Source organism: Anas platyrhynchos, chromosome 20, assembly GCF_047663525.1.
Source record: "Anas platyrhynchos isolate ZD024472 breed Pekin duck chromosome 20, IASCAAS_PekinDuck_T2T, whole genome shotgun sequence".
Classification (NCBI taxonomy): domain Eukaryota; kingdom Metazoa; phylum Chordata; class Aves; order Anseriformes; family Anatidae; genus Anas; species Anas platyrhynchos.
The window spans coordinates 2,397,768-2,425,077 of record NC_092606.1 but is presented as its reverse complement, the minus strand read 5'-3'; the positions used below and the strand labels follow the sequence as shown (position 1 = coordinate 2,425,077).

At 39.0% G+C, this 27,310-nt stretch overlaps 1 protein-coding gene across 3 annotated transcripts; it reads left to right on the top strand.

The window, feature by feature from the left end:
* The first annotated feature begins 1,787 nt into the window (after positions 1 to 1,787).
* On the top strand, positions 1,788 to 26,559 carry APPBP2 (amyloid beta precursor protein binding protein 2). Of its 3 annotated transcripts, none has more exons than XM_072026243.1 (14): positions 1,961 to 2,098; positions 8,079 to 8,166; positions 11,577 to 11,665; positions 12,721 to 12,872; positions 13,140 to 13,263; positions 16,192 to 16,360; positions 17,081 to 17,170; positions 17,652 to 17,719; positions 17,799 to 17,904; positions 18,272 to 18,396; positions 18,587 to 18,672; positions 19,113 to 19,303; positions 19,721 to 19,886; positions 20,697 to 26,559. In XM_072026243.1, exons 2-14 carry the CDS (start codon positions 8,155 to 8,157, stop codon positions 20,948 to 20,950), a joined length of 1,632 nt encoding a protein of 543 aa, XP_071882344.1. In that variant the 5' UTR covers positions 1,961 to 2,098; positions 8,079 to 8,154; the 3' UTR covers positions 20,951 to 26,559. The 3 variants fall into 3 exon arrangements, with proteins under 3 accessions (XP_027328510.1, XP_071882344.1, XP_071882345.1); XM_072026244.1 differs by lacking the exon at positions 1,961 to 2,098 and adding an exon at positions 7,816 to 7,892; XM_027472709.3 differs by lacking the exon at positions 8,079 to 8,166 and having other exon boundaries at positions 1,788 to 2,098.
* The last annotated feature ends 751 nt before the right edge of the window (positions 26,560 to 27,310 follow it).

The following is a 27,310-nucleotide window of genomic DNA, read 5'->3' as shown; positions in this document are numbered from 1 at the left end:
TTACTCATTATTAGATTTTTTTACTCTATTTTAAAGCACAATAAAAAGCATTATAACTTCAAAAATTACCATTTTCTAGGTATAATTAATACTTTTCTTTTATACAGCAGAAAGCTGCCTTATCTGTACTCTCCTCATATGCCTCCAGCTCCACATGCTCCGAACTAGCACTCTAGAAAGTAACTGAGGTAAATAGCCTCTGCTTCTTGGGGGACTAATTGCCAATAGAAACCATCTGTCTTTCTTCAATTGAAATAAAAACCACATGATCTCAGAAAATAATTAAAAGACACCTGAAAATACCAACAGGCAAATGAGGATAAAGCAATCTTCTGTGGTCTGCTTGTACCATGCTCATTTCTTTCTACCCCATAACACTTCTTTCTGTATGTAAGTGATGAAGAATAATGCCCTCATAAAACTGGGGGGTGAGAGAGAGGGCAGCACTAGCAACACCTCTAGGGTTATTAGAAACAGTCCCCAAAGTGAAGCGGTAGATGCTCCACAACCAGTAACTTTTAAAATAATAAATAATAAGCAGTAAGTCACAGTCACCACCCTATATTAGCTAAGCAAAACAAAATAAAAATTAATAGAATGAGAAATATTTCTCTGTCCAGTTAGTGCATCTGGGATTTTTTATTTTTTTTTGACCACGGTTGTGATTAGTTTTAAAAGTTTTAAAACTGCAGGATACTGACTGTGAATAGATGGGACCATTGTGGTTCAGGACCACATTACAGCAGTCAAATCTGAGCATTAACTTAGTGCGCTATCAAAATCTACACCAAGTACTAATCTCTTAGCTCATGCCTGTATTACACAGGGGTGACTACATCGCTGGCTACATAGTGCAAGGCTGTTTTACTCCAAGTAATCTTAATTGCCTGTCCCAAAAGTATAGCATCTGTGGCCAAACGCTATTCAATATGTCCCTAGTGGCGTGTGCACGCCCCACATGGAAAGCAAATTAAGAAGAAAAACATACCTCAAACAGCGTGATAAAGATAAGGAGATATTGGCAAACTATAATGGGGCCACGGGGTTCATTTACACAGGGAAAAGGGCATTTTTACCACATGGCAGCCCACGAGGAACACCAGGCAAGCACGTGCACGTAGGGCACATTAATAAACCCATGGCTTCCAAATAACGCTCACCTTGAGCTGCCTGCGCACCTGAAAGCCCCAGAAGGCGAGCACCAGCAGCACATCACCGCGGGTTAAGCTGTAAATACAAACACGGGTCCTTTCCAAGGCGGGATATTTGCTGATTCCGTGAAATCCCTCAGCTCACCGCAGGGCAGGCCGCGGAGCTCGGCGTGGGAGGGGGCGCCCGGGGCCTCCCCTGAGGCCAGGTACGGGGGGCGCCGGGCCCGCTGCCCCCCTCACAAATAACTCTCACAAATAACTTCCTCACGCCAATAACGCCCCTATACCAGTAACGCCCCTACACCAATAACGCTTCCAGAACCCGACCCCAGGGACCCCGAGCAGCCCCCGGCAGCCGGGCCGCGGGTCACGGCGCTGCCCGCTCACCTCACGCTCCCCCCAGCGCCTCCCCCCTCTGCATTTCCCTTCACCCCCACCGCAAATCCCGTAACCCCTCAGCCCTTGACTTCCCCTTGGCTTTTTCTTCTTCTTCTTTTTCTTCATTATTATTATTATTTTTTTAAATCCTCCTCCACTCTCCGCCCCACATTCGTTCCCTCGCGCCTCCCCAGCGCAGGCGGCTCAACCCCTCACCCCCCCACACCCCCCCTTTGCCCTCTACCCCCCTCTCCGCCATCCTCCCTTCGCACCCCAGCAGCGCCTCCGTCCTCCCCTTCCCTCCCTCTTCCCTTCCTTCCCTCCCTCCCTCCCTCCCTCCGGGGGCCGGGCGACCGCGCAGGGCTGCGGGGCGTGAGGCGGAGCGGGGCCGGGCTGGGGCTGGGGGAAGGCGGCTCCGCACACGCAAGATGGCGGCGGTGGAGCTGGAGTGGGTGCCCGAGACGCTGTACAACACGGCCATCTCGGCTGTGGTGGACAGCTACGGGCGGGCCCGGCGCCGGGACATCCGCTCGCTGCCCGAGAATATCCAGTTCGACGTTTACTACAAGGTGCGGGGGGAGTGAGGGGTGTGTAGGGAGAGGTCTGGGCCTGGCTGGGCCTTAAGGGAGGGGGGGGGGGGGGTGGAAGGAGAAGCGGCCACGGGGAGGGAGGAGGAGGAAGGGGAAGGGGAAGGGGGGGCCGCAGCCGGGCCTGCCCCACGCAGGGGGGGTCTGAGGGGAAGGGGCGCGGGGTCTCGGCTCCCCCCCGGTGCTGCTCGGCCGCAGGGCAGGGCCCGAAGGACGTGGGGGGGGGGGACACGGAGCTGAGGGCCTGTGAGGGGGGAGGCTCCGGGGGAGGCTCGGGCAGGGCTCGGCCTGTGGAGGTGGCGGAGGGGGGGGTCCTGGGGAGGGCTCGGGAAGGGCCCGGCCCTGCCCTGCCCTGAGGGGCAGTGGGGACGTGGGGAAGGGGTAGGGGCAGGTTGGGACCGAGTGGTTTGGGTTTGGGGGGTATTTTCGGTCCAGTTTCCCCCCCCCCCCCCCCCCCCTTTATTTTTTTTCCTTCTGCTGGAGAAGGTGATATCTGGTGGAAGGCGCTGAGTTTGCCAGGCTCTCCTACGTTTAAAGATCTGGTGGGAGCCAGATTGGAGACTCTTTAAATGATCGAGCTGGTTAGCTTTAAATCTTTCTTTCACGCAGTGGCTATTTCTCATTCAGCTGCCTCCTCTAAAATATCCCGAGTTAGAGGAAAAGGTGTGCGAGGATGGTCCATTAATTTCTATTGTCCACTAAATAGGTGCTTCATCCATCTACAGGAGCTGCTGGAAAAGAGCATTTGTCAGGAGAGAAACAGTGTGTAAGAGCTATGGAGGCGGATAACCTTTTTTTCCTCGGCCAGTAAATTTCTAAAAACCTAGGATGTGCTAAATGAAGTAGTTTTTCAGATGAGTCCTTATGAACCAGGAGTAGTGGCCCATTCCATACGTATGGAGTAACGGTATTTAGAAGGGTGTCTGATCTTCGATAGACAGGGAAACTGTTTCTGTGGAGTTGAAATACACGTTTTCTGTATATTAGGCACCACTTACCTAATCCATAAGTGTTAAGAAGCATGGGAAATCTGTATATGAACATGCTCACAGAAAATGATGGGGTTGGATACAGCAAGTACTAGATAAACACTAAAGGTGCGGAACTAATAATGTGGAAAAACATTTTGAGGTTTATTTTTAGCTGTTCGCAGGTATGGCCATTGATAAGTAAGCTTCCTTGACCCTGTCTTGACATTCATACAGAAAAAGGGCTGGTTCTCTAGGGCTTTAAAAGCACAGAAAAAGAACTTCAGATGATGGAAGTGTCTAAGTATATGTTCTTCCCAAATTGTTTAAAAACTCCTTCACAGGTGAGCTAAATAGATCAGTGACTTCCTATGCTTTATTAGCACTCTTCAGTGGTTGCATCAATTCATATTCATTTGGAGTTACTTCATCATGAAAAATAAACCAGCACTATATTTGACTTCTAAAGATACTTTAATCTGTTCTGATCATGTACAAGTAGTATGTTGCCTTGTTCAGGAGATGGTAACAAGCATGCTAAAGGCCTGTCCTCAAAAATACTGGTTCTGTTGTACTAACCGCTAGCCAGTATAATTTTTGTTAATGGTGATAATTTGCTTTTTTTTTTTTCCCTTTTATTTATAAGTTTTACAACAGGATGATCTTTGATCTGAAAAGTATAAGGTGCACCTCTATTTCTCATACAAATATATACCTATGAGATGTCCAAATACAGAGTAACTGAAAGCAGGTTACGCAGTGTAGTGAGTGTCTTGCCAGTGCTGCCAATAGCAAGATGGTCTTCCATGCCTTCACTCTATTTTCACACTATTTTGTACCTTTTCTATGTAGGAGAATCTGTCCTCTTTAATAGTCGCATTTAAATTAGCTTATGCATAAATGTGACTAAATCTTGGCTGGGATGCTGAAAGCAAGTCTGCAGCCCTGACTAAACGGTGCTCCATATGCAGAGATGTCTGCCTTCAGTGAGCATCTCAAAGCATAGCCCAGATAAATCTTTTGGAACAGTGCTTGCGTTTTTCTATGCACCTATACAACATCGAGCATGGTTCTTGATGGCTGCAGCAATACAAAGGACATCAGTGAACCAGGTTAGAACGAGAACTCCTGTACCACCTTTGAACAATCCCCTTCCCTGTTTCATATGGTGCGAAACCCTGTTTTGTATAGTGCAAAAAAGCAAAACAATTTGCTTTCTTTGTTTCAGAGCACAGGTACCAGGCTTTCCAAAATGATACTGATAATAATTACCATTATAGGTTAGGGAGGTATGCTCAGTGCATCCTGACAATGAGTTCTTTAAAGCAGAATTTCCAAAATCACTAATAGTCTTTAAAAGAAGACAAACTAGAAGCCTTCTCAATCTTTGTTCTGATTATGTGTTGATGGCTGCTCTGTTGAAAGGGCATCAATTTGTTGTTAGTATTGTATAGAATTGACTTATTTTTTAAATATGGCTGAGGAAAATCGGTGGGTAATGTAGAACTTGTGAAAATAGCTGCATTTAGACCTTGAAAAAGAGGGAGAATCTTTCTGTGATTATTGATAGGAGGTATTTTTTCAGTCTCACATCTAACTTGCAAAAAATGCTGTTATCTAGGTGTTATTTGCAACTTGTGGTATCAGAGAAACTGCCACCCGCTTTGTAAAGCTAAAAGGTAGCAGCACCAGTCAGACTTTATTTTGATACGCACTGTGGATGTTAATTGGCTGTGGCCATATAGAACTATTTTTAACACATTCATCAGTATGAACACTTGAAATTAGCATTTGCCAGTCTTGATTGCACAGTTTGCTAGCTTGGTTACATTGGTTACAGGATATCCTGGAGATTTTCAAGTCTGCGTTTGTGCTAAGAAAAATATAAATGTCTTATCACATCTGTATTTTGAAGAGTTTAATAACTGGTATTGTCGCAAGTAACACCTGCATTTGGAAAAAATGTGCAAACACAGTGTATTTTGTTTCCTTAGGATCTTTGCCAGGCTTATGTATATCCTGGTGGTGTTGTTTCCTAGTAAAAGTAGTTCATTCTTTTTTTTTTTTTAAACTGGAGGTGAGGTCCAACTTTCAGAAACCAAAGAAAGAAATATGCTGGATCAAAGTTAAAATGTGAGAATCGTGCCTGGCAGCTGGGCAATATTTGCAAATGCCAAACTTTTTTTATTAAAAAGTGACAACTGGAATAAACGGAAAGTCTTCAAAAAATTTTTTTTCTTTTGTGGCTTGTCAGGGAAAGGATGGTCTATTGAGGGAGGGAGTTCTTCCAAATAACTGAGCTTTTGACAGAAATAAGACATTGAACTATGGAGTCCAGAGACGGTTTACTTAATGCTGTATACAGAAGTTAGTTGTTTTCCCCTGTGCCTCAGCTTAATATTCTGTTATGTGTTAATTATCTTTTTTGTTGTTGTTGATTCTCCTGGATATTTGAAGTCATACTGCCTCACTAGTCTTAGTGTTCTCTTTTGTAGATACTTGTTGCAGTTACATGCTAGCAAGCTAATCTTGGATATACATAGGATAACAAGGAGTTTCGTCTAATGTCTAATTTATTTTTGAAATGTCTATTCTGGATTGTGCTGTTATTTTTTTTTTTTCCACATTGATCTTTCTTGAAAATCATTTGGGTCCAATGTTCTTTGAATGTTTTCTGATGATATCATTAACCACAGGAACAATTGGAGATGACAAATTGTCTCAGTCAGTGCGGACCCGTAACCTTTAGAAATTGCACTATGCTAACTTGTTTTGTATTAACATTTTCAGGCAAAATCCAGAAGGCTATAATCATGCTTTTTCTGTATTTTAAGTGGTCAATAAAACTTCCAGAGTGGTCCCGCCTTGCTGTGGGTCAAAATACAGGTTTTTAATTTACATCTTGATAGCTCCAACTTCTGGACAATGTGTAGCCAGAGCATTGTCTCTTCCCTGTATTCTGGTAATCCAAACAAGAGCAAGTATGGCTAATAAAAGCTCTTGTATCGCATCTAGTTATTCTTTGAATGAAACAAAATGAATAAACAGGAATTTGCTGACACTTTGCAACACACAATAGAGCGTCCGTTCTCTGCATTGCAGTAGAGACTGCTTTTACTGATGAAGAATGATTATAAGCATCTTTTCCATAAGGTCAGAGTAAATCTGGTTCATCCCTCATATTCCTGGGTATGTGATGAAGGAGGAAAAGATAAGCTACCTATGAATTGAAGTATAGCTGTACATCTTTAGTTTGAATATCTTTGTGACCAGAGGAATACAAACAAGGTCATAAGCAAGCAATGTATCTTAGGAGGCAGGTCAGAAATCCAGAACAAGTGGGTCATATTTTGTAGGGCTTCTGGCTGTGACTGACCAGCGTGACTTCACCAGGCTTAATTAAATTAATGCTGCTGTCCTTCTAGGGGTCAGAAATACGTATGTGGGAACCAAACGTGGTTTACATATGTGTGCATGCATACAGGCATTCTCATCACCTGGTTAGACTTCCAGGCTGGCACATGCCGGAGGACTTCCCTAAACACTTTGGATTAAATCATATCCATCTAGCACCCCCTCTTTAAATTAAGACCTCCCACTGAAGGCGAAGCACCATGTCATGAGCTTTTTTAGCAATGTTTATTGCTCTTTATTTTAATATGTCTCTTATCTGTAGACTAAATTTGACTGGAACTGAACCATCCTACCTTATGTTGTTGGCTTGAAACTCCTTGCCTTTGCTTACCGTTTTCCTAATTCTTATTATTTACTTTGCTCTTTATTTTATTTATTTATTTTTCTTTTTGAACCTCTGTGTGGCATGTTTTCTGATCCTAATATGTATTCTGGCTTCCCTGGTTTTTTCAGTATCCTTGTTAAATCTTATACACTGGAACTCAGCATAATTCTGGTAATGAGGTCACATGAACAAAGGTGTTCAGCTGCCGCTGAAGCAGTAATTGCTGTTTCTACTTCATTTCATTCGTACTGATTTAACTTGAAATCAAAGCAAACTGGATAGAAAAAATAGGGTTTCCCTGCTGTGGAGAGTCACATGAATGTGTGACTCTAAGGTTTGTACTTCACACAAAGTGTACGAGTTCTGTGTAGATGTGAAATAAAACAAAAAATGCTGATGTGATACAGGAAGAAGAGCAAGTTGGAAGAAGTGTGCTCTGTATGTAAGACTATAAGCTCAAAAGTTATCTGTTAAATTAGGCTTATTCAGTGAGGGGTTTTTGTTAGTTGTTTATTTTGCTTGAGGTTCATAAAGATCAGATTCTAATTAGAAGTATGTTTTCAAATACGTAAAGTTTGCCTTTTTATGCCCAGTATCACATTGAACTAGCCTTGTCCAGATGCTTTGAAGATGGATTTGAAATTGATTTAAGAGTTCATGTACCTACATTTCTAACTGATTATTTTCTAAGCCTGTCTGCCACCTGTCCCCTTGGCCTTTAATGAGTCATTTGTCAACAGATTGATTCGGTGCCCTAATGATTCCTAAAAATCTTTCTTCCTTCTGTGTTAAGTAGGGGAGAAAGAGGGGGGGTTACAGCCAAACTTGTTTCCTAAATACTGATTTTGGTGTTTAGGTATACAATCCTTCCTACATTTAGCATGGCATTCTACAGTATGTTATTGAACATCACTAAACTTGCTGGGTAGCTCCATGCAATTCTTTGCATCTTTAATTCTTACCAAAATATCCATATTTATTTTTCAGACCTCTTCCAAACTGGAGCAATAAGAGCATATTTTTTAAATTGCATGTGCTACAGTTCTTCTGGAGGGTCCTCTTACAACTGGTTAGAATTAATCTCCATCTGCTTTTAAAATGTGATTAATTTTAAAAAGCTAAATGTATTTTTAGGTTTCTCTTGTACCCAGTGAAACAGCCAAGAATGCCAGTGATACTAATACTGTATCACTTTCTCTGTGATGTTATGGCTTTGCTTTTACTGGTAGTTTAACATCTTTGTCTTTATTTCTAGGGGTTTGCTAGGAAGCAGTTAGAGCTCAGCTTAATCTATTGAGAGAGAACTCTGACAAGAACTTTAACAGAATTATATGGGCGCGATGGTATGATAACAGATAAGTTAAAAGTTAATGTTATCAATATGTTTGACTGGGAACACCGCTGTATGCAGCTTTTGAATGCTTTGGACAATGTGCTGTGGGTTAAATGTAAGCCTTAGTTTCTGAAGGAAGATCACGGTGGTTTTCTCATAGCTGTGCAGAACAGTTTGACTCTGCACATATGTAAATAACAAGGCAACGCATTAAACTTATACCTTGGTTCGTGTCTTCAGTGCCAGAATCGATGTGTCAGTTTGAGCTGTTCAAGTTGGAAGTCATACTGTAGGCTCTTACTCAATTTTCTGTGGGTTTTAAAAAAAAAGAAATCTCTGTTAAGCTCCAAATACGTTTTTTTAGACAAAAACTTAACCTCTTCCTTCTTAAGAAATTAATAGTTTTCCAGAAGTCCAGACCTCTGCCATTCTTGTCAGGGCATGTTTTTCTTGAATCACTGTTTTGTTTTTCATGTTATGTAGCAAGGCTTGTGGTCAGGAATTCTGTCTCTCTGGAACTTTAACAAGAGAATCATTTCTTCAGTACTTGCAACTGCTTCTCAATGAGCAAATGAGTGTTACTGAGTCTACTGGAATTGCTTCACTGTTTGCTGTATACTCACTATTTCCATGTCAAATTTTGTTTGAAAATATTGCTTTAACAGCTCTAACAGTTTAAAGAGACTTCAAGCTGAGTTGGTTCCTCAGATGTTTGCCAGCGTGTCGAGGCAAGGGGTGAATAGTGTGGTAAATATTCCAAGGATACTGTATTTCTGGTTATACCAGGAAAAAACGTTGGTTGTTTTTCAGATCCAAGAACGGTGCCTTGAGCACTGAGTGCTCATCTCAGCGTTGGGAATAGCAATGTGCACATGGCAAGCTTGGACCTTTGGGCCTGAAATAATAAATGTACCAAAAATGAGGATGTGGTTCGGGGCTCCCCTCCACAACCAGGGCATTTTTTCATTGGGAATTTAAGAATCCCATGTAACAGTGGGCATGTTACAACAAGTGTTTATGGAACTTCATAAATATATTAATTTTAAAAGGTCATATTAGAGTTAACATTTGGCAAAGCAGTGTTAGAGTAACCACTGGGATTTTTAGGTAGCACAGCAAAGTGATGAGGGGAAATTATGATGTACTTGGTTGAAAACCGAGTTATTGAACATATGCTAGTCCTTCTGACCAAGTCTTGGTAAAATAACTTGGTGTTAAGTCTTAGTTTCTTCCAGAAATGATTTCATTAATTGCTGATAAGATGTCTGCCTTCAGTACTGGAATACTAGGCAAGGTATAATCTGTTTCGATTGTGAAAAGTATGTTTTAGGTTTTATATATGATAGTTACCTTTGCAGAGTTGTGTGGAGAAAATGAGACTGCTTACCATAGCAGTAGTTTTCTAATACACCGGGCTGCATGGTCTTTCTCTACCAGAGAGAAAATAGCTTCAGAAGAAACTGATTTCTTTGAAGTACAGGGACATGGCACTGTTTTATCTGAGGAGTAACTTTGCACGCAGACTTGTTCTGTTTTTTTAAGGGACTTCCTTTTTTTCCAGTGAAATGGATGACTAAAAGGAAAACATTCATTTCTGGCAATTGACATTATTAGGTCAAAGTATTTTTGAAGGTTTTTTTGTAGGTTCTGTTGTTAAAATAACAAACTTACTGTGCTGTAAAATCAGTGTCATGTGCTTTTATAAGGAGAGTTAACTAAAACTAAGTTTCTGGCTGGGGGAGATGTTCTCACATGCTTTGTTTGAACACGAATTCATCTGCTTCCTGTCTTTGTGGTTAAAAAGGCAAACAGATAGAAGATGCTTATAAAGGTTTTTTAAGAAATTATGAGAACTCAGAGGGGAATGTTAAAGTTTTCATTAAATTTGTGCTTCTGCTTGAACACCTCTAGCATGTTCTATCAGCCTTTGCTTACAGAGTGAGGGTGCTGCTCGCTCACAGCACATGGAGTCTTGCTGCCAACACACGCCAGCCTTGGGCAGTGTGTGAATACCTTAGCATGTAGATTGAAAAGTGGGGTTTGCTGAATAACTTAATAAGAGTGCAACATAGTAGTGCTTTACCTGCATGCTCCTGATGGTGTGAAACGTTACTGCATAATCTGTTTGGTGTCAGATCGTAAACTGTAGTGTCCTCGTCCTGCCTCACGTAGTGCACACATGAAACGGGAGAGAAATGGACCTCAAATGGCCTTTGTTGAAAGATGCAGCATCTAGAGAGGAGTCCTTTTCCCCATGGAGCCACCGCCTTGCAAAAAAAAAAAAAAAAAAAGTAAATTAAAGACTGGGGGGTGTCCTAGAACACCTAAAACAAATAAATGGTTGTACTGGAGCAGCCCTGTGTAATCCAGTGCTGTGCTTCTGACAGGAGCTGGGGATGGATATATGAGTATGGCAAATGTATAGTGGTGCTTCTTTGATTACATACCCAGCTTTCAGTCATTTGTGGTTCAGGGACTTCGATATCAGGATTTAATAGCCCGCGATGGATTTTTCTGCTGTATATTTGTACAGACATTTTCATACCTATGTAAATTCTTAGTATTTATAGCATGATGTGGCAGAAAGTTCTGCAGCTTAACTATGCGTTGCATAAAGAACTGTCTCCATGGTTTGTGTTTTTGTGAGCAAGCCAACTGATATATTTGCTTATCTGCAGGTAAAAATTAATTTGGACATAAAATTAGACATTGCTTTTAATAAATTCATGAACAGATTCACATGAATATTCCCATTTACTCAAACAGGAATTACTTGTGTGAGCTCAGGTATTAATGGGGTCAGGGCTCATGCCTGTGTTTAGCTCTGGGTATCAGTGAGTCATTCATTACAGAACTTGTGTTTTTTGTTTGTATATATAATTTTATTGTTGCATCCTTTGTTCTAGGGGCCTGCTCAAGTTTTCTAGGATCACAATATATTATTTTATTATATCCTTTATGCTTTGGCTTTGGATTTCCACTTACAAATATTCTAAAATAATGCTGGTTGCTAGATTCTGTGTAATTTTAAAAATGTTTTCAAAGCATCTGGTATCAAAGAAGCTATTCATTGTAATTCTTGATAGCTTGGGGAGTTTTTTGGCTTTGTTTTTTAGCTGAGGTGTCGTGTTGTTTTGATGATGCAGGTGAATATAGTGGACGTTTGGAGAAAGAAAGAAAAAAGCGGACAAAAACAACTTGAAACCACATACAGAGCTCTCATAGCTTGTGTTTGTTCAGCTTTTAACACTAAAGTTGTGCTCCTGCGTGGAGATTGTGGAACTGTTACTTTTTAATATTTACTCCGGCTCTATTTCAATACTTTGAAGTCTGGGTTTCTTCATAAGTCATCCTTGTGTTAAATTTCCCAGGAGAGTGCAAAGTCTTAAATTTTTAAATATATTTGTGTCTTCCTTTCAGCTTTACCAACAGGGCCGATTATGCCAGCTGGGTAGTGAATTTTGTGAACTAGAAGTTTTTGCGAAGGTGCTACGAGCTTTAGATAAAAGGTAAATATCTTAATATTTTGTTAGTTCTCATTTCAGCTCTTAGCCCTTGATCTGGGCTTTGAATCTGGAAAAGGTCTCTACTTTTCTTGGGTTTAATAGCCTATGTGATAACCATAGGAATTACCTCTTCAGATTTGCAGAAGGGCTTTTAAGGTACAGTGTCTCTTTCTCTGTCATAAAATAAATAAAACAGTTGTAACTTCTATGCAAATACACCAAGTCATCTGTGTTACTTGGTACTCAGATTGCTTTCTTTTTCTACTGTGCAGTTTGTGCTAGCCATAAGTCTTGTGATAGGTTTCACTGCTCGCCAATACCATGCCTTAAAAGTTTTTAGACCTGCGGGTGTCCACTTCTGTTATCACATGCAGTGTATGCTATGCCTGGAAATCATACACATGCTTATCTCCATTGTTGTGACTGTTCTGAATCAGATGAGTAAGACGTACAGGCCAGTCAAAGTATGTTTCTTTAGGTTGCAGCTAATTCTAGGGGAAGGGTTATCAAACTGATAGGATCGCCCCAGTTTAAAGAGTTTTCCTGTCTTTAAATATTACCACTCTGTATTGTTACAATCAGAACTTGACTTTTTTAGATCAGATTGTTTGTAACCAAAATAAGTTTTGTGTCTTCCGACATATCTCCCTTGTTGCGTGTGTGATGTTAATGGGTTCATCACTGCTCATTTATCTGCAACTTCAGTGGGAGTTGTGGGGCAAGGGTGGACTTTGAGGCTTCCCCCCCTCTGAGATTTAGCTAAAAATGTTTTCCAGTTCTAACAATGTGTGGGTAGTTTGTATATCGCTTACACTGGAGGGTGTCCTTGTAAAGAACTTTGTGTACACTCGTTCTATTTGTTGGCTAATCCAACAACTGTAACCCATTAGCCTTGAGATTGACAATTACTCTGTATTCATATGGTTTTGGTTTGAGAGAAGGTCGGAGTTACTTCTTTGAATCACTACTCATTTGAATTCATGGCACTCAAGCCAACTGACTGCAGTGTTTTAAAAACTTTACGTATAACTAAATTCTGTTTTTTTTTTTTGTTTCAGACATCTGCTTCATCACTGTTTTCAGGCTTTGATGGACCATGGAGTAAAAGTTGCTTCTGTACTGGCCTATTCTTTCAGTAGACGGTGCTCCTACATAGCAGAATCAGATTCTGCTGTAAAAGAAAAAGCAATTCAGATTGGTTTTGTTTTAGGTAACTGATGATAGGCTATAAAATATATTCTTTTCATTCAAGCTTCAGTTAAGCTGATGCTATTTTTTTCTTTTTAATATCTGTAACTTCTTTTAAATAATGTATATACGTTTGGAATATAAGTTTTAAAAAGCTACTTGGTGTCTTATGTATATTGGATTTAAATGTCTGAGAATTTCAGGCTGCTCTCTGCTCTTTGAATGTTTGGGATTTAAAATTTGCAGGCATGATGCTTAATATTTTTTTCTTTTTTTTTTTTTTCTCCAGGGGGATTCCTATCAGATGCTGGCTGGTATAGTGATGCTGAGAAGGTATTTCTTTCCTGCCTTCAGCTGTGCACCCTTCATGATGAAATACTTCATTGGTTTCGTGCAGTAGAATGCTGTGTAAGGTGAGCTCACCTTTTTTGCATGAGGAGTTTTGCATTGGTGTTTTCTGAAATTACACTTAGTGTACAAGAAGAATTCACCAAATATGAATGCTAAAAATACAGTTGAGCAGAAATAAAAAGAAAACATACTTTTCCTGATAATAGATCCAATATGTTCTTGAGCTATTTAATTATGTAGTTAGGTAAATTCAGGTGTCTAGTTCTTGTTAGATGCCTTCAGCCACAACTTAAGCATTTGGAAAAGAATTTGTTTTTAGGAGGCATTTAGTTTTTGCATCTGGCTGGTTTCACAAGACCTGTAGTGGGGTCCATTCAGGTAAGTTCCCCTGCTCTTACATTCATGTACCTAGATGTGTGATGCTGATACAATAAGTAGCAAGTAGCCAGGTTGTTTTCATTGGCAATTGTGTGACTGACCTCTTCTGTGTGTTGCAGCTATGGGCTTGAATACCTATGTACTAGTAAGCATAGTTAAATTTGAGATATATATTTTTTTAGCTGCTGTAATGAACAACAAGGTATCCTGTTTATCTGAATATAGACAAAAATATTGTTTTGGAAAACTGCTCCAAAACAAAACTGCACCTTGTTTGTAGTTGGGTAAATGAGAAGTAAATGGGTTTGCTAGTAGCTGTTTATTTTATGTATTTTTTCAGTGTTGGAGAGTGATATACAGCCCACACAGTTGTGGATAAAATATTGTCATATTGTGCTAGAAAAAACATCCATCATTAGAATGATTTCTTCTGAACTGGAGCTGCTAATTCTGTTTGGGCAGAGACAGCCATTGTTCTTGTAATGGAAGCTGATGGCCTGCATATAACATTAAGTCGCTCTGGGCAGCAGTGTGAATGGAGAGATATGCATTGGCATCTCCCAAACAATTAAATAACAGCACAGTTTAGTTGGAAATATATCAAATAAAAAGAATCCTGAAATGATTTCAGAAGTGCAAAGTATGTAAATTCTAAAAACCCTTTTGTGGGAGAGAGCAGTAATTGTACTCAGCTTCAAAGTCACGAGGTAGTAAGATAAACTTTTTGTTGTTACCGTCTAATCCCCAGTGTAGAATAACTTGTTTGAACCACTTGAATAACTTGTTTAAGTCCAGCACTTGAAAATACAATTCTCTAAGAAGTGGCTCTTCCTATTCTAAAACCTAGGAAGTCCAGTCTCCAGGGGTTTAATTAATGCACTGTATTATTAATAGAATGCAATTTAAAAATGTAAACCTTTATTATCTAGACATGATTTGGTTTCTTTATTGTACTAGCACTAGTAAACTATATGAGAAAACTCAATAATGTGATTTGGGATCTCTTATACAAACTTTTATACTACTTTATTGCAGGTGTAGTGCTCCTATTGGCTTGATTTCTTTAATTTTTCTATCTTACACAATAAGGCACAAATATGTAATACAAATACATGGTTCTCCCATGTCATTGTTTCACATTTTGCTAATTCTTTTTTGGTGTTTTTAGCCTTACCAACATGTTGTGTAACCCTGTGGTTGCTGTTTGTTATGCTATTAGAGAATGATTTTACTCTAAAGGGGAGCATTACAGACATTAAAGAAGATTTGAAGTTATTAGCGTAAAGGTTATAAAGTGTTTATTCTATGTCTTTCTCTTCTAAAATTCCTTTGGATTAATAATGGAGTTTTTGTTACTCAAAACTAGATCACATTTAAAAAAAAAAAAAAGCAAAAACCTGCACAACCCTTTCAGTTTATTATCTAAAGGATTGGATTAGGTTTAGCTTGATTTCTGGTTGGTTGTTTTTAGATACTGCTGCTGAAGCACCAAGGTACTGGGTATTGTCTTTCCCATGTGCATATGTAAACTGCAGTATTATCCCCGCTCACATACGTCATTATGTGGGATGTGGGCTTCGTGTATTTGATGATGGATGGCAGCTCCTCAGCATCTCACTAGTTGGAATAGTTTCCTCTCTGAAAACTACAATTGCTTTGTTTTTCTCTCCAGTTTCTTTAAAATTCCTGCCTTTATTGCATCTAGGTAGTTTTCTGCTGCCTGTGACCAAGAACGCAATGCATTTCTGCATCATGTTTAGTTCTCAGAATTTATTTAAGGAAAAATAGTTGTCATTTTTATTTTTTTCCCTCTGGGTCTTTGTCACAGTGTTTCTTCTTGGAAAGCTGGTGTTTGTTTACTTAGCATGTTTCAGGGGGTTTTTGAAGGTCTTCTCTTTTGATTATCTCTCTGCATGGCTGTCTCTCTGCTCTGTGCTTGCCTGCCAGTCCCTGCTTGTGAAAATGTCAGCTTTATTTCCTTTCTTGTTAATGTTTGATTTCATGATACATTTCAATCAGAAAGTATAGGAAGAGTATTATGGGTAGGCTGAATTTATAGGGCAAATTTGAATGTATTACCTTGCTGTTGCAGGAGGCATAGCTACAGTAACTTAGAAATCTCAGAGTAAATGCTTACAGGAAACAAGTTTAAAGAAGAGAAACATTTGGTCTAAAACATAATTGATCTTGCCTTCTTCTGTAACAGTTTATTGGAAGATCTAGTGTAATGTATCATAAAAGGTATAAAATATTGCACTATACGTTAGCTCATGTTTCCTGAATTTAGCCCCTCTTTGCAGTACGGAATGGACTTTATGAAAAAATAAAATATAAAGCCACAGCAGAGTGATTTGAGCACTGGATATACAATGATTCATCAACATGGAAAAAATCATTTGATGTTTCCAATGGTAAAAATTCTTGCTGTGCAAGTATTTTAAATAGTATTCTGTAAACAGTTCTTTTGTATTACTGAATTCAGACAGTGCAATTTTGCTGGGATGATAGCCCAGTTCTATTGTAAGTATAATGCCAAATAATAGATCAGTGATACTACTGTATAATGAAATGGTTTATTCAGTGTTTAGAGGATCTCTTTACGTCTTCCTAAGGTTGCTGCATGTTCGAAATGGTAACTGTAAATATCACTTGGGAGAAGAAACGTTCAAACTAGCTCAGTCTTACATGGACAAGCTTGCAAAACATGGTCAGCAAGCAAACAAAGCAGCACTCTATGGGGAGTTGTGTGCACTGCTTTTTGCCAAGAGCCACTATGATGAGGTGAGTGGGATTAGTTTGTTTTTGTTTTACTTCAGGAAACTGGTTATGAAATCTGCTAGGACTTTTCATGACTGGCTTGCTATTCATATTGTATTTCTCGCTTAAGTTCCTGATTGGTTTTGGTTCTTGTGTGGTAGTGCCAGAGGAATACTTGATTTACCAACTGATTTCTGTGTGTTCTTAGTCTACAAGCTCTTAATGGTACTTAATCCATCATTAATAATCTTATCACATATAATTTCTGAGTATATTTTGGTTATCAGGAAATGACACATTACAAAAAGCTTATTTTAATAGGTAAAAATGAATCGGAAAGCACAGATTGCACTTTGCAGCTAGTTTAGAAAAACTGCAACTTCAGTGTAACTGCTGCATAAACAGCAATTTTCTTTTAGCTTCTAAGTACACTGACTAGCAAGCTGTTGTTTACGATAAGAATTGTAAGGATTACTTAAAGACTATTGAATACATTTTTGTCTCTAGAATATATTACATTCATTGTAATTATACAGAACTTAGACCAGTGTAAAATACTTCCAAGTTCAGTTATTAAGCTTAAGAGGAATCTTTAAGTTGGCCTTCTCAGATTTAGCTGAAAAAGCTTTATCAAACATAAGCAACTAAATAACTTTTTTTTAATTTTGGAATGTATATGATCAGTGTATTTTTCAGAGCCTAGTTATGAAATTCCAGACTAAATATGCTGACTTTGTTCAATAGGCTTACAAATGGTGTATAGAAGCTATGAAGGAGATCACAGTTGGCCTGCCTGTAAAAGTAGTAGTGGATGTTTTGCGACAAGCTTCAAAGGTGAATTTAAAATCTTCCACATTCCTTTTGTAAGTGAGTTACTACTGAGAATTGGTGAGGATGGGTAGTACCTCCAGAATACTCAGGAAACCTGGTCTGTATTGTAAGCATTATGGTTTGTTTTTTGTCTAATTGGTCTATCTCAGCTGTGTGGATTTTTTTTCCTTTTCCCTGACACTGACTTACAGCTGTTCAAAGGAACTTCATGACAGAGTTAACCTGAGAGCATTCCATGAACAGGTGGTCTGTTTCCATCTTTGTAGACTAGGTGCAGTACTAGCACTCTGTTTAGTCATTTATGTCAGAATAAAATATGTTTATAAATGTTATCTGTAAATTTTTCTTAAATAAGTTGAAAATTACTTTAGTAACAATGACAATATTTTGAAATTAGAAGTAATAGTGAGCAACTGGGCCAATATCTGGAGGAGATGCATTCTGAGTGTGCACCTCTTCATGTGCTTCATTTCTATATGTTTAGGCTTGTGTTGTAAAACGTGAATTTAAGAAGGCTGAACAGCTGATAAAACATGCAGTATACCTTGCTCGGTAAGTAGCATTCCAAAAAATACATTTTAAAATTTATGCTTAACTTGCCTCAGTTTGTAATATAAGTATGTTCCTACAGGGAGCATTTTGGAGCCAAGCACCCCAAATATTCTGATACGCTACTAGACTATGGATTTTACTTGCTCAACGTAGATAATATATGCCAATCTGTTGCGATCTATCAGGTATGCAGCAAAACTAAATGTCTGTCTTTGGTTTCTATTACTGAAAAGCTCTCAATTTTTTTTAGTGTAATTTGCATGCAGTTAATTCAGGGAAAGAGACAAAAGTTGATTAAGTTACTGGCAAGCTTTTTCAAAAAATAATGAAAACAACCATTAGTTTTTGTTTCCATTTTGCCCTGAATCCTAAATGGATTTTATATATATTTACTGCATCAAGTGTGTATGTATAGGCCTATAGAATTTCAGAACCATCCGACAATTTTTTTTCCTTTTTTACAGTGACAGAAATTCATAAGTTGTTGTTCTTTTTCTCTTTTTTTTCTCCCCTGTATTGACTGATGAAATGGTGTTCTTGTAACTCTTTCAGACAGCTCTCGATATTCGGCAGTCAGTATTTGGAGGTAAAAACATACATGTAGCTACAGCTCATGAAGACTTGGCTTACTCTTCTTATGTTCACCAGTACAGCTCTGGAAAATTTGACAATGCACTGTGAGTACATTGACCTGAGGTAATGGCAGTAAATCTAGTACTGTAAATGGGGGAAAAATGTTTTTAAATTATACAGATTTTCTGATCAGAACTTAAATGTATCTGTTCATTTTATTAATGTTTCTAACACTTTACCAGTTAGCTGCTAATTTAAATAAAACTCTGGCTGCATCTATTCAAACTTTTTCAGATTCCATGCTGAACGTGCTATTGGCATTATAACACATATTCTCCCAGAAGACCATCTGCTCTTGGCATCTTCAAAGAGAGTTAAAGGTAGTACACTTAATTGCGTTACTTGGAACAGTTTAATACTGTGTCAGTGGAGATCAGTCATTCAGATATGTTTATCCTGTTCCCCAACAGAGGCATTGTAACTTGAGCTTTTTCCCAAATGGAGGTCACTCTAGAAGACTCTCAGCAGTCCTCGGTGCTCTTTATCAACACACTTGTAAAATACAAATAACTTCTTTAAAACTTAGTGGAAGACTCATTGAATAAAAATAGTAAAAGTATAGATTATTTTAAAAAACAGGTTGGTAACTCTGGTCATACCATTTGAAAGCAGTTTGTAATAGTCATAAAGCCTGATTTAGATGTCTCCCGAGGTCTCTTGGGTAGATGACTTTCTGCTACCTACAGTTAGCATATTTGTGTTTAGAACACAGTAATTTTGCTTGTTTTTTTTTTTTTTTTCCCCCCTCTGCTATACTCAGCACTTATCCTGGAGGAGATTGCAATAGACTGTCATAACAAGGAAACTGAGCAGAGGTTACTTCAAGAAGCTCATGACTTACATCTGTCCTCGCTTCAGTTAGCTAAAAAAGCTTTTGGGGAGTTTAATGTACAGACAGCAAAACACTATGGCAACCTTGGAAGACTGTATCAGTCCATGAGAAAGTTTAAGGTAAGATTATGCTAATATAAATGTCCTAAGATCTACAAAACCTCTATAATTCTGTCACTGTAAAAAAATATATATATATTCTATGGCCATAATTCATAACCTCAGTTGATATTTTTATGGCTGAAGAACTTGCACTTTAATGTCTCACTTTGCTTTGTGCAACAATAATTAAGATGCCTTCAGAGACGGCATGATATCAGTTCTGAAGACGGAAGTAATACTATTTGACCATCTAAAACAGTATTTTGGCTTTTATTTTGGTTTACCTATACCTAGTTCTTTTATGCCTTTTATGAAATAGTGCAGTCTATTCAGCCACTAAATAGTTATGTTTCTTTGTCTCCCCTTTTTATTTGTGTTTATTTATTTATTGCAGTATGGTGAGTAGTCTGACCTATATGAATTTGTTCCTCACAGGAAGCAGAGGAAATGCACATCAAGGCAATTCAGATTAAGGAGCAGCTTCTGGGTCAAGAAGATTATGAAGTTGCCCTGTCAGTAGGACATCTAGCTTCTCTCTATAACTATGATATGAATCAATATGAAAATGCTGAAAAGCTTTATTTGAGATCCATAGCAATTGGTAGGTGATTCTTCCAATGTTTTTCTATACAATACTTCTAATACCACAGAAAAGCTTATTACTAAAACCTTTAAAACACTTCTTAAGGAACTTAATTCAATACATGTATTTCGATAGGGTTTCAATGTAAGTCTAATACTTTCTCTTAAATGTTCTGCTTGGAACTGAATTACAGGATTTTATCACTCCCAGGTTTGGATCAGAACTCACTCTTGAAAACATCTAGAAACATGACTGATTAAAAGCTTTGGTGTTAGTCTTCAGACTACATTTTGGAGTTGCAGCTGTAACTTAAACGCAGAATGTGTTTACCTTCTGAAAGAAATGGAAAGCCGTTGTGCCTGTCAGCCTTCCTTGTATATTCATTATTTTTTTCCCGTTATCACTTGCTGTGAACTTACAAATTAAGTCATCTTTGGGCCTTGCTCTGGCTCGATTTTGAAACAGGCATTCTTATTTCATATTGTTAACATGTAGAGTGGGTTACCAAAAAAAAAAAAAAAAAGATTTTAAGGTAGAAGATCGAAAAACAATTTTTTAAATGAATTTCGACTGAAACCGTGACACAAAATGATTGCCTTCTGTATGAGGCTGCTGGATTCTATCTACACATGTAAAGCTACTAGAGTCCTTGAGGACAATTTACAGTTCTGTTAAAAGGAAAAGTTTGATATCAATGTCAAGCATTGTACAGGAAGCTTGCATGTTGTAACAAAAAGGTTCGTGTTGATGATAAAAATGACATGAGAAGTAAGGTACAATGTGTGGGTGGATTACCTTTTAATTTTGTTATCTTCTGGGTTTCTTCAGGAAAGAAGCTTTTTGGTGAAGGATACAGTGGACTTGAATACGATTACAGAGGTCTCATTAAACTGTACAATTCCATTGGCAATTATGAGAAAGTTTTTGAGTACCACAATATTTTGGCCAATTGGAACCGGTTGCGAGATCGGCAGTTCTCTGTTACAGATGCTCTGGAGGACGTAAGCACCAGCCCTCAATCCACTGAAGAAGTGGTCCAGTCTTTTCTGATGTCTCAGAACATTGATGGACAGAGTAGCTAAGAACTTGGTCAATTAACCAGTTAAGGTTTTTTCCCCAGATTACAGGGGAAAAGTCATACTGTGAAATCTAAACCATGTAGTTCTCTGGGGGCTGGAATTTGCATTGAAACACTGGTCCAGTCTACTGAAGAGTGCCCATACGGATGAATGTGTGTTAAATTCTTATCAGCATGTGTATGGCATGTTTAGTTCGGCTCACATTTTTAACTGGGTATTCCAGAAAACCCCTACTTTCTCTCTTCTTTCGAAAGAACCTACTTTACAGAAAGTCTGCAAGAGAACATTAAATAAAACTGTTTGAGTTCAAAAGAGTTGCATTCTTGTTATGAATGGAAGGTTTCATCAAGAGCTTTCTTCTGATATACAGAAAGAATAAATGCTATGCTGTAAGAAATTACACAAGAGAGGTCTTTCTACTGTATGCATTGTAGCAAAGTTAATCACAAATATTAAGAAAAGGGAGAATGCCTTGGCTGCCACCTTACGAAGAGAAGTGGCAAAGAACCACTTGGGAGAGAGCAACGTACTCTTTGTGAACCACGATAAGTTGATGAGCAAATAACCACCGTATGTTGTTAATATCCTGAACTGGACCAGTGTTCATCTGTAAGCGATAGAAGATCCAGTAGACCAGCAATCTTAGTTTTCTTTGGTACCAACCAAGAGTGCTAACTTTCCTAACAGGACCAGGAAAATCAAAAGTGGACCAGCCTGCTAGAAACAGTTTTTGGACCAGTGGCTTTAATTTAATATTTCTGCCCCTGCATTCACTTTTACGGTAGAATTATTTCATTTAGATGTATGATCAGTGCAAAATTATATTCATGTAATAGATACAAAACTAGGAAGTGAACGTTCTTTAGCAGTTGCGATGGCATGTCTTTACTTAGTAAGCGTATACAGATATTAATGTCAATGCCACACACAAAAACTAGAAATGCTTAACTATTTGCTGCAGCCATTTTTTATTTTTATTTTTGAATGGGCTTACTCTAATAATTGAGGCAGTAACTTGTTTATACCAGTTAATAGTTTTGTATTACAATCCAGTTCAATTTTATGTTTCTGGAGAACACAGCTTATTGTACAGTTTGCAGGGGTCAGTGGAAAATGCCAAAAAGCACAACAGGTCTTTTTTGTGATGCTTCGTTTCTACATTAAATGATAGTACAACCAGAAACTGATTCCTTTACGTTAATTTAAAAAGCAGAAGTCAGCTGTAAAGATCCTTTAATAATGCCTATCTCACTAGCCTGTCTTAATTTTTCTTCTGTTGGGGCATGGGGCTGCTTTGCTTTTTTTTTTTTTTTTTTTTTTGAGTGTGTGGGTTTTGTTTTTGGTTTTGTTTTTTTGTTTTTTTTTTTAATTGTTGAGGTAATACTCATTTGAAAGTCTGTGTAACATAGCAAACTAGAAACAACTCACTGCTGTTACCTCAGTTCTTATTATAGTGGCACAAACAGTGCTCCTATAGTTAGGATTCTGTCAGTTTGGGTTCCCTTCCCCCCCTATTTTCAGGGGTTTGTAACTTGGCCATGAAAGTTCAGTCCAAGCTGAGGCTCTGCAAGCAAGGTTCCTGCAGGACTTGGACTGGATGTTTTGTTTGGGGTTTGTTTTTTAATTTGTTTATAAAGCTTGGGACAGGGAAAGCTGCTTGATGGTCTTCAAAAAAGAGTGCAGAGAAGAAACAAATGTCAGACACTACTTTGAGCCTAACAGCTCTTTTAAGAACTGAAATTGTACAGGCCAATAGTTCGTATACTGGTGCCTTCGAGTATAATTTTGGGGGAAAGGCTGAATAACACCAACTTGAAAATGCAGTTATATAATTAGTGCAGCTTTAATGATTGCACACTTGGAATACTTTTACTGACATAACAAGTAGTATTTGCATTAAAAAAAAAAAAAGCTGGTATTAAGACTTACATTGCAGTGTATCCTCAAAGGCTGTTCAAGGAAAAGCCAACTTAAAATTATGCATGGATTTTAAATCTAATTTCTTCATAGTAATTTTTCTTGTTTACGAGTGCTTTAGGTACTACAAGCAAATTTGGCTGTCTACCAGGCAAAATATTTTCATCCCCAAATGTTCATACGTTAGGGCACTGATGAATTAGATATTATGAATTCTCTTCTTTAATCCTGTTAAAACTACTTAAATGAAGCTTGTAATATTAGTATCAGAACTTGGGCAGAGGAGGCGTGCTTAAAATTGTCCTAAACAAGCTGTGTAGCTTCTGTACAGCAGAAACGTTTAACAGCCTCAAACCAGGTATGTGGATTTCCACTTAGAACACCTGGAGCTGCTTGCCTGGGGTTTGCAGTTAGGTCTCTGCTTCCAGATTTTGACTGACAAAACTCAAAGGTCTCAAGGTTTTTTGTTTGGGGTGGTGAGCTTGACTGGAGGTGAGCAAACAGGAGGGCTCCTGGTGTGGGACAGGTTAGGGAGGCGTTACACTGCTGAGAACCAAATGTTTGTTCAATTCCTTCAATGAGTCGCTTTATTCTGTTTTCTCAGACCTTCTGAGTGGATGTACATTTCTCTTTCCCCAAGCTACTTCACCAGCATGTTGTATACCTCGGTGCATTGGCTTGTCTGGAAGGAATTGATGTCCTATAAATCACCCAGGGTTCTCTTGGATGGTGGACTTTGGCCAGGAAACATGACTTGGAGAAGAGCACTTGCAGTGCTCCTTGTAGGACTACTAGCGTGCTTTTCATGTGATTAAATTAAATCGTGACCCAACTGTTGGGTTGAACTTCTCATTGTAGCACTTCAGTAACTCCAGTCGTGCCAAGGCACGCACATTTTGGAGAAAGGTAGCTGGGGCTGATTGCTGAAGTTGTCAAAGTGCTGAAGCTTTGCACAACAACTTTGCAGCTACAAAATGCTTTGTCGCCTGCTCTGCATGCCGTAGCTCAGAGCCTTCACCTAATGCTGTCCTTGCTGCAGATGCACTCTCCATGCAATAACCAAACTGACCTTTCTAGTTTTGGGTTCTGCCTCTCTGGTGGTGTTCTCAGAAGAACTTAGCTGTCTGTATTGGCATGTGGAGACGATATGTAAAATGTGCTGCTTGTTGTCACTCTGTCACTGTCTCTGCTGTTACAGCTTGTTGTTTGATATGCCTGAGAAAAAAGGAGTAAAATTGGGTGACTTCAGAGGAAGGTAAATGACTTGTTGTCCCTCTGTAAGGGCAGGAGCAGCTCCAGTGTGATTGGATTGGGTTTCTTTGTATTGCTTCATCATTATGCCATGACTTCTTCTGCACTAGGTAGAGCTAAAGGAGCAGAGCACTATCCACTGTGTTCTCCGTACCGTGCGGCTTGTTAGTACAGAACTTGCCAACACAGACCCTGCACCTCCCTCCCACTAGAGGTAGAAATGAGGAATTCCTGTCCTATGTTTAGCCCTAACACAAGTTTTCAATGCATTCTTTTGTCAATTTGTCAGTACTTTACAATCTGATTGTAAGTATTGGAGAAGGGGGCTACGTCTAACCACTGTGCATGGTGGGAGACCTTGTGTCTGCTGAGATTCAGTTAGCCAGCCATGAAACAATAAAGTTGATTAATCATTGGCATTTTATATGTGTACAATGCACCTACCACTAGCTGAGAGTGCGATCTGGGGCTGGTGCTAAAGGGGAGAACAGGGCTTGCACCTCCAATGAAATGCATCTTCAGAATTATCTTGATGGTAAGTAATTGAATCACTCGAGTAACTGGAAACAAGTGGTGAGGACAGGTGTCACCTTATGGAAAATTAACTGTTGTTTAAGCCCTCAATTTATTTTCAGCATGAAGCTTTTTGAATTGGTTATTTGTATGTCTTGTTTGAAGCAAACACTGCAATTTGTAGAGGGAAGAATGAGATATCAGGATTCCCGCACTGGGACTTGGGCTATTCTGGGTGACTTGTCTGTGGAAAGGGAAAAGCTTGCAAAGACTTAACTGACAAAAGGGGAAGGGGAAATTTGCTTCTGCAATGTTCGAAAATAAGCATATCCCTCAGTTACTTGAAGTACAACACCTAGCAACTATTTGGCCCCAAACAGTTGTTTGGTCACTTCTGTAGCACGATGTTAACTCTGACCAGCCAGTGTCTGCCTCTGCATGCTGGTCTTCATGTGCACACTTTACTTGTATACCTGGTGTTTAATTTTTTTTTTCACATGGGGTTTTTGTTAAAGAATTTTGAAGGTCTTTTTGTTGTTGAAATCTAACTTATTAGGACAACAGTGTTCTTTTTTTTTTTTTTTTTTTTTTTAATTACCTTTAAAAATGAAGTTTTTCTCTAAATGTGCTGCAGTCTGAAACTTGCTAAAGGTGCCGTTGCGCTGCTTCTCATGGTACAGAAAATGCACATTTAACTTGATTTCCTTTTTAGAATCAGATGTATTGGTAGAATACAAGAAGGAAAATGCATCGTGCCTAAAACATGATTGAAGCTATTGACAAAAACTTTACTTAATTTATATGGATCAGATGCAACTTTGCAGGCTAGCAGCAAGTAGCGTGGGAGAGGTGTTGCTGTTAGCAGTCTCTAAACAAAACTCCTTCCGTCTGCTGCCTGTGTGGAGACTTTATTTTATCCGAAGCTCATTGTATTCCCTTTTTTCCCGTATGGTTTCTATAATAAGAAAATTACTGGCCAAATGTTAATTGCAAATCTGACTGTTGTGGGTGTTTTCATGTTTGACACGTACGGCCTGTTGCACGTTTTGTTTCTTGGCCTTCTGAGGATTTCTGTGAGAAGCAGGGAAGAAATTTCCTTTACCTAGAGATAAACTAAACTGCGTGCAGAAAATTGACAGCACTGGTAATGCTTTTGTCCCTAAATCTCAGGAATGTTTTAGGCAGTGAAACAGGTTTCCCTTTGGTGATATAAAGGTGCGTGCTCTAGGGTCTTGTTTAACAATATTTCATTGCAATCCTAGGTATCTATAGCATGAGTGGCCTTAGTGAGTTTGTTGAAGTGCACATTTTTTTTTTCAAAAGTAAATTTTAAGATGAAAAAGATATATACTATATAAATATATAGAGATATTTAGAAACTTGGTTTGTGGTGCACAAGTTCAGTGTTGGATCACTAAATAATTGTCGCAGGTACCATATGTGTAACTTTTTTCTTTTATGTATATTCCTTTATGGGAAGCAATGTTGCCATGGTAACTAGAACTTTACAATTTCTTTACTACTTAATGATGTGAATGAACTCTACATTTTATTGAATATTACCAGGTTCAGTACTATTTTTATACTTTATTGAACTACAGGGGATTTTAATTTAATAGCATTCTAAAAAAGATGTTGCTTGAACTGTATAACTGTATAAATTGAACTACTTATACAAAAACACCTCTAAACCAGAATCTTTACCTGTAGTGCCACAGTTGTTTATATGAAAATATCTTGAACATTACTAGATTTGGAAGACCACCCTACTTGTGTCAAGACTAACGTTTCGTATCCCACTTCTCACAGACTGCAGTGCCCGACATTATTTGTAACCATCAAACCATACTATGTTTGTAACCAGCATTGTGATATTCTGTAATTGTATTGCTGAAATGAAATATTGACCCAATAAATATAGTGTTCCTGCATTTTGAAGTATCTGAATTGAATTTGGTTCAGACTTTGCTTTTGATAAATACCTGCCCCCTTTCTTTATCATAACCTGTGTAAAATGGGTATTGAGCTGTTGCTGTACCTGCCTTTGAACAAGGGAGTGCAGGGCTAGGAGGTGACTTTGTCTGAGTGCAGCTTGCAGAGGGCTCAGCCAGCAGTGGGTCTGAGCTTTGTTTCCTTTGGACTGTTTTGCTACTGGCACCTTTATTCTGGTGCTTCAGCCCCAGAGTGCATCCAAGCCAGCTGCTTTGGGGTGGGAGGAAACCACGGACCTCGCTGGGGTCGGGTCCTCTTGCTGTCACCTTGCACCTCTCCTCTCCCTGTTGTGTGCGGGATGCAAGGTGGTTGCAGTCCAGTAACGGCAGGGAGAATGGGTCACTGAGTGGGCAATTCTGTTTTACTCTGTTAGGAAAACAGTGTAAACGTCGCTTGGATAACTTCTGATACCATCACTGCCTTTATTACTAGCAGGTGCCATAGAAGGCTGATTTAATTTGCCTGGAGCAAGATGATAGATGATTGGTATTTTATGGAAAACTTTACTTGGGGTGTTTTCATCATAGCCGGCCCATTTGGTTTTGTGTTTCGATATCCTTTACTGCATGTTCTGTTGTAAGCGTGGTTGCCTTTGCACCCTGCATCTTCAGATACCGTAGCAGTTGTATTAGAAAAGAGAAGCACCGAATGAAGCTATTTATATGGGCTGTAAGTTTTCGTAGCTTTAGC

Bases quoted from the DNA above. Each gene is read 5' to 3' on its own strand.
- APPBP2 (XM_027472709.3), top strand. From the start codon at position 1,958: ATGGCGGCGGTGGAGCTGGAGTGGGTGCCCGAGACGCTGTACAACACG. The intron at 2,099-11,576 runs GTGCGGGGGGAG...TCTTCCTTTCAG, and splicing joins AGTTCGACGTTTACTACAAG to CTTTACCAACAGGGCCGATT. The intron at 19,887-20,696 runs GTAGGTGATTCT...GGGTTTCTTCAG, and splicing joins TTTGAGATCCATAGCAATTG to GAAAGAAGCTTTTTGGTGAA.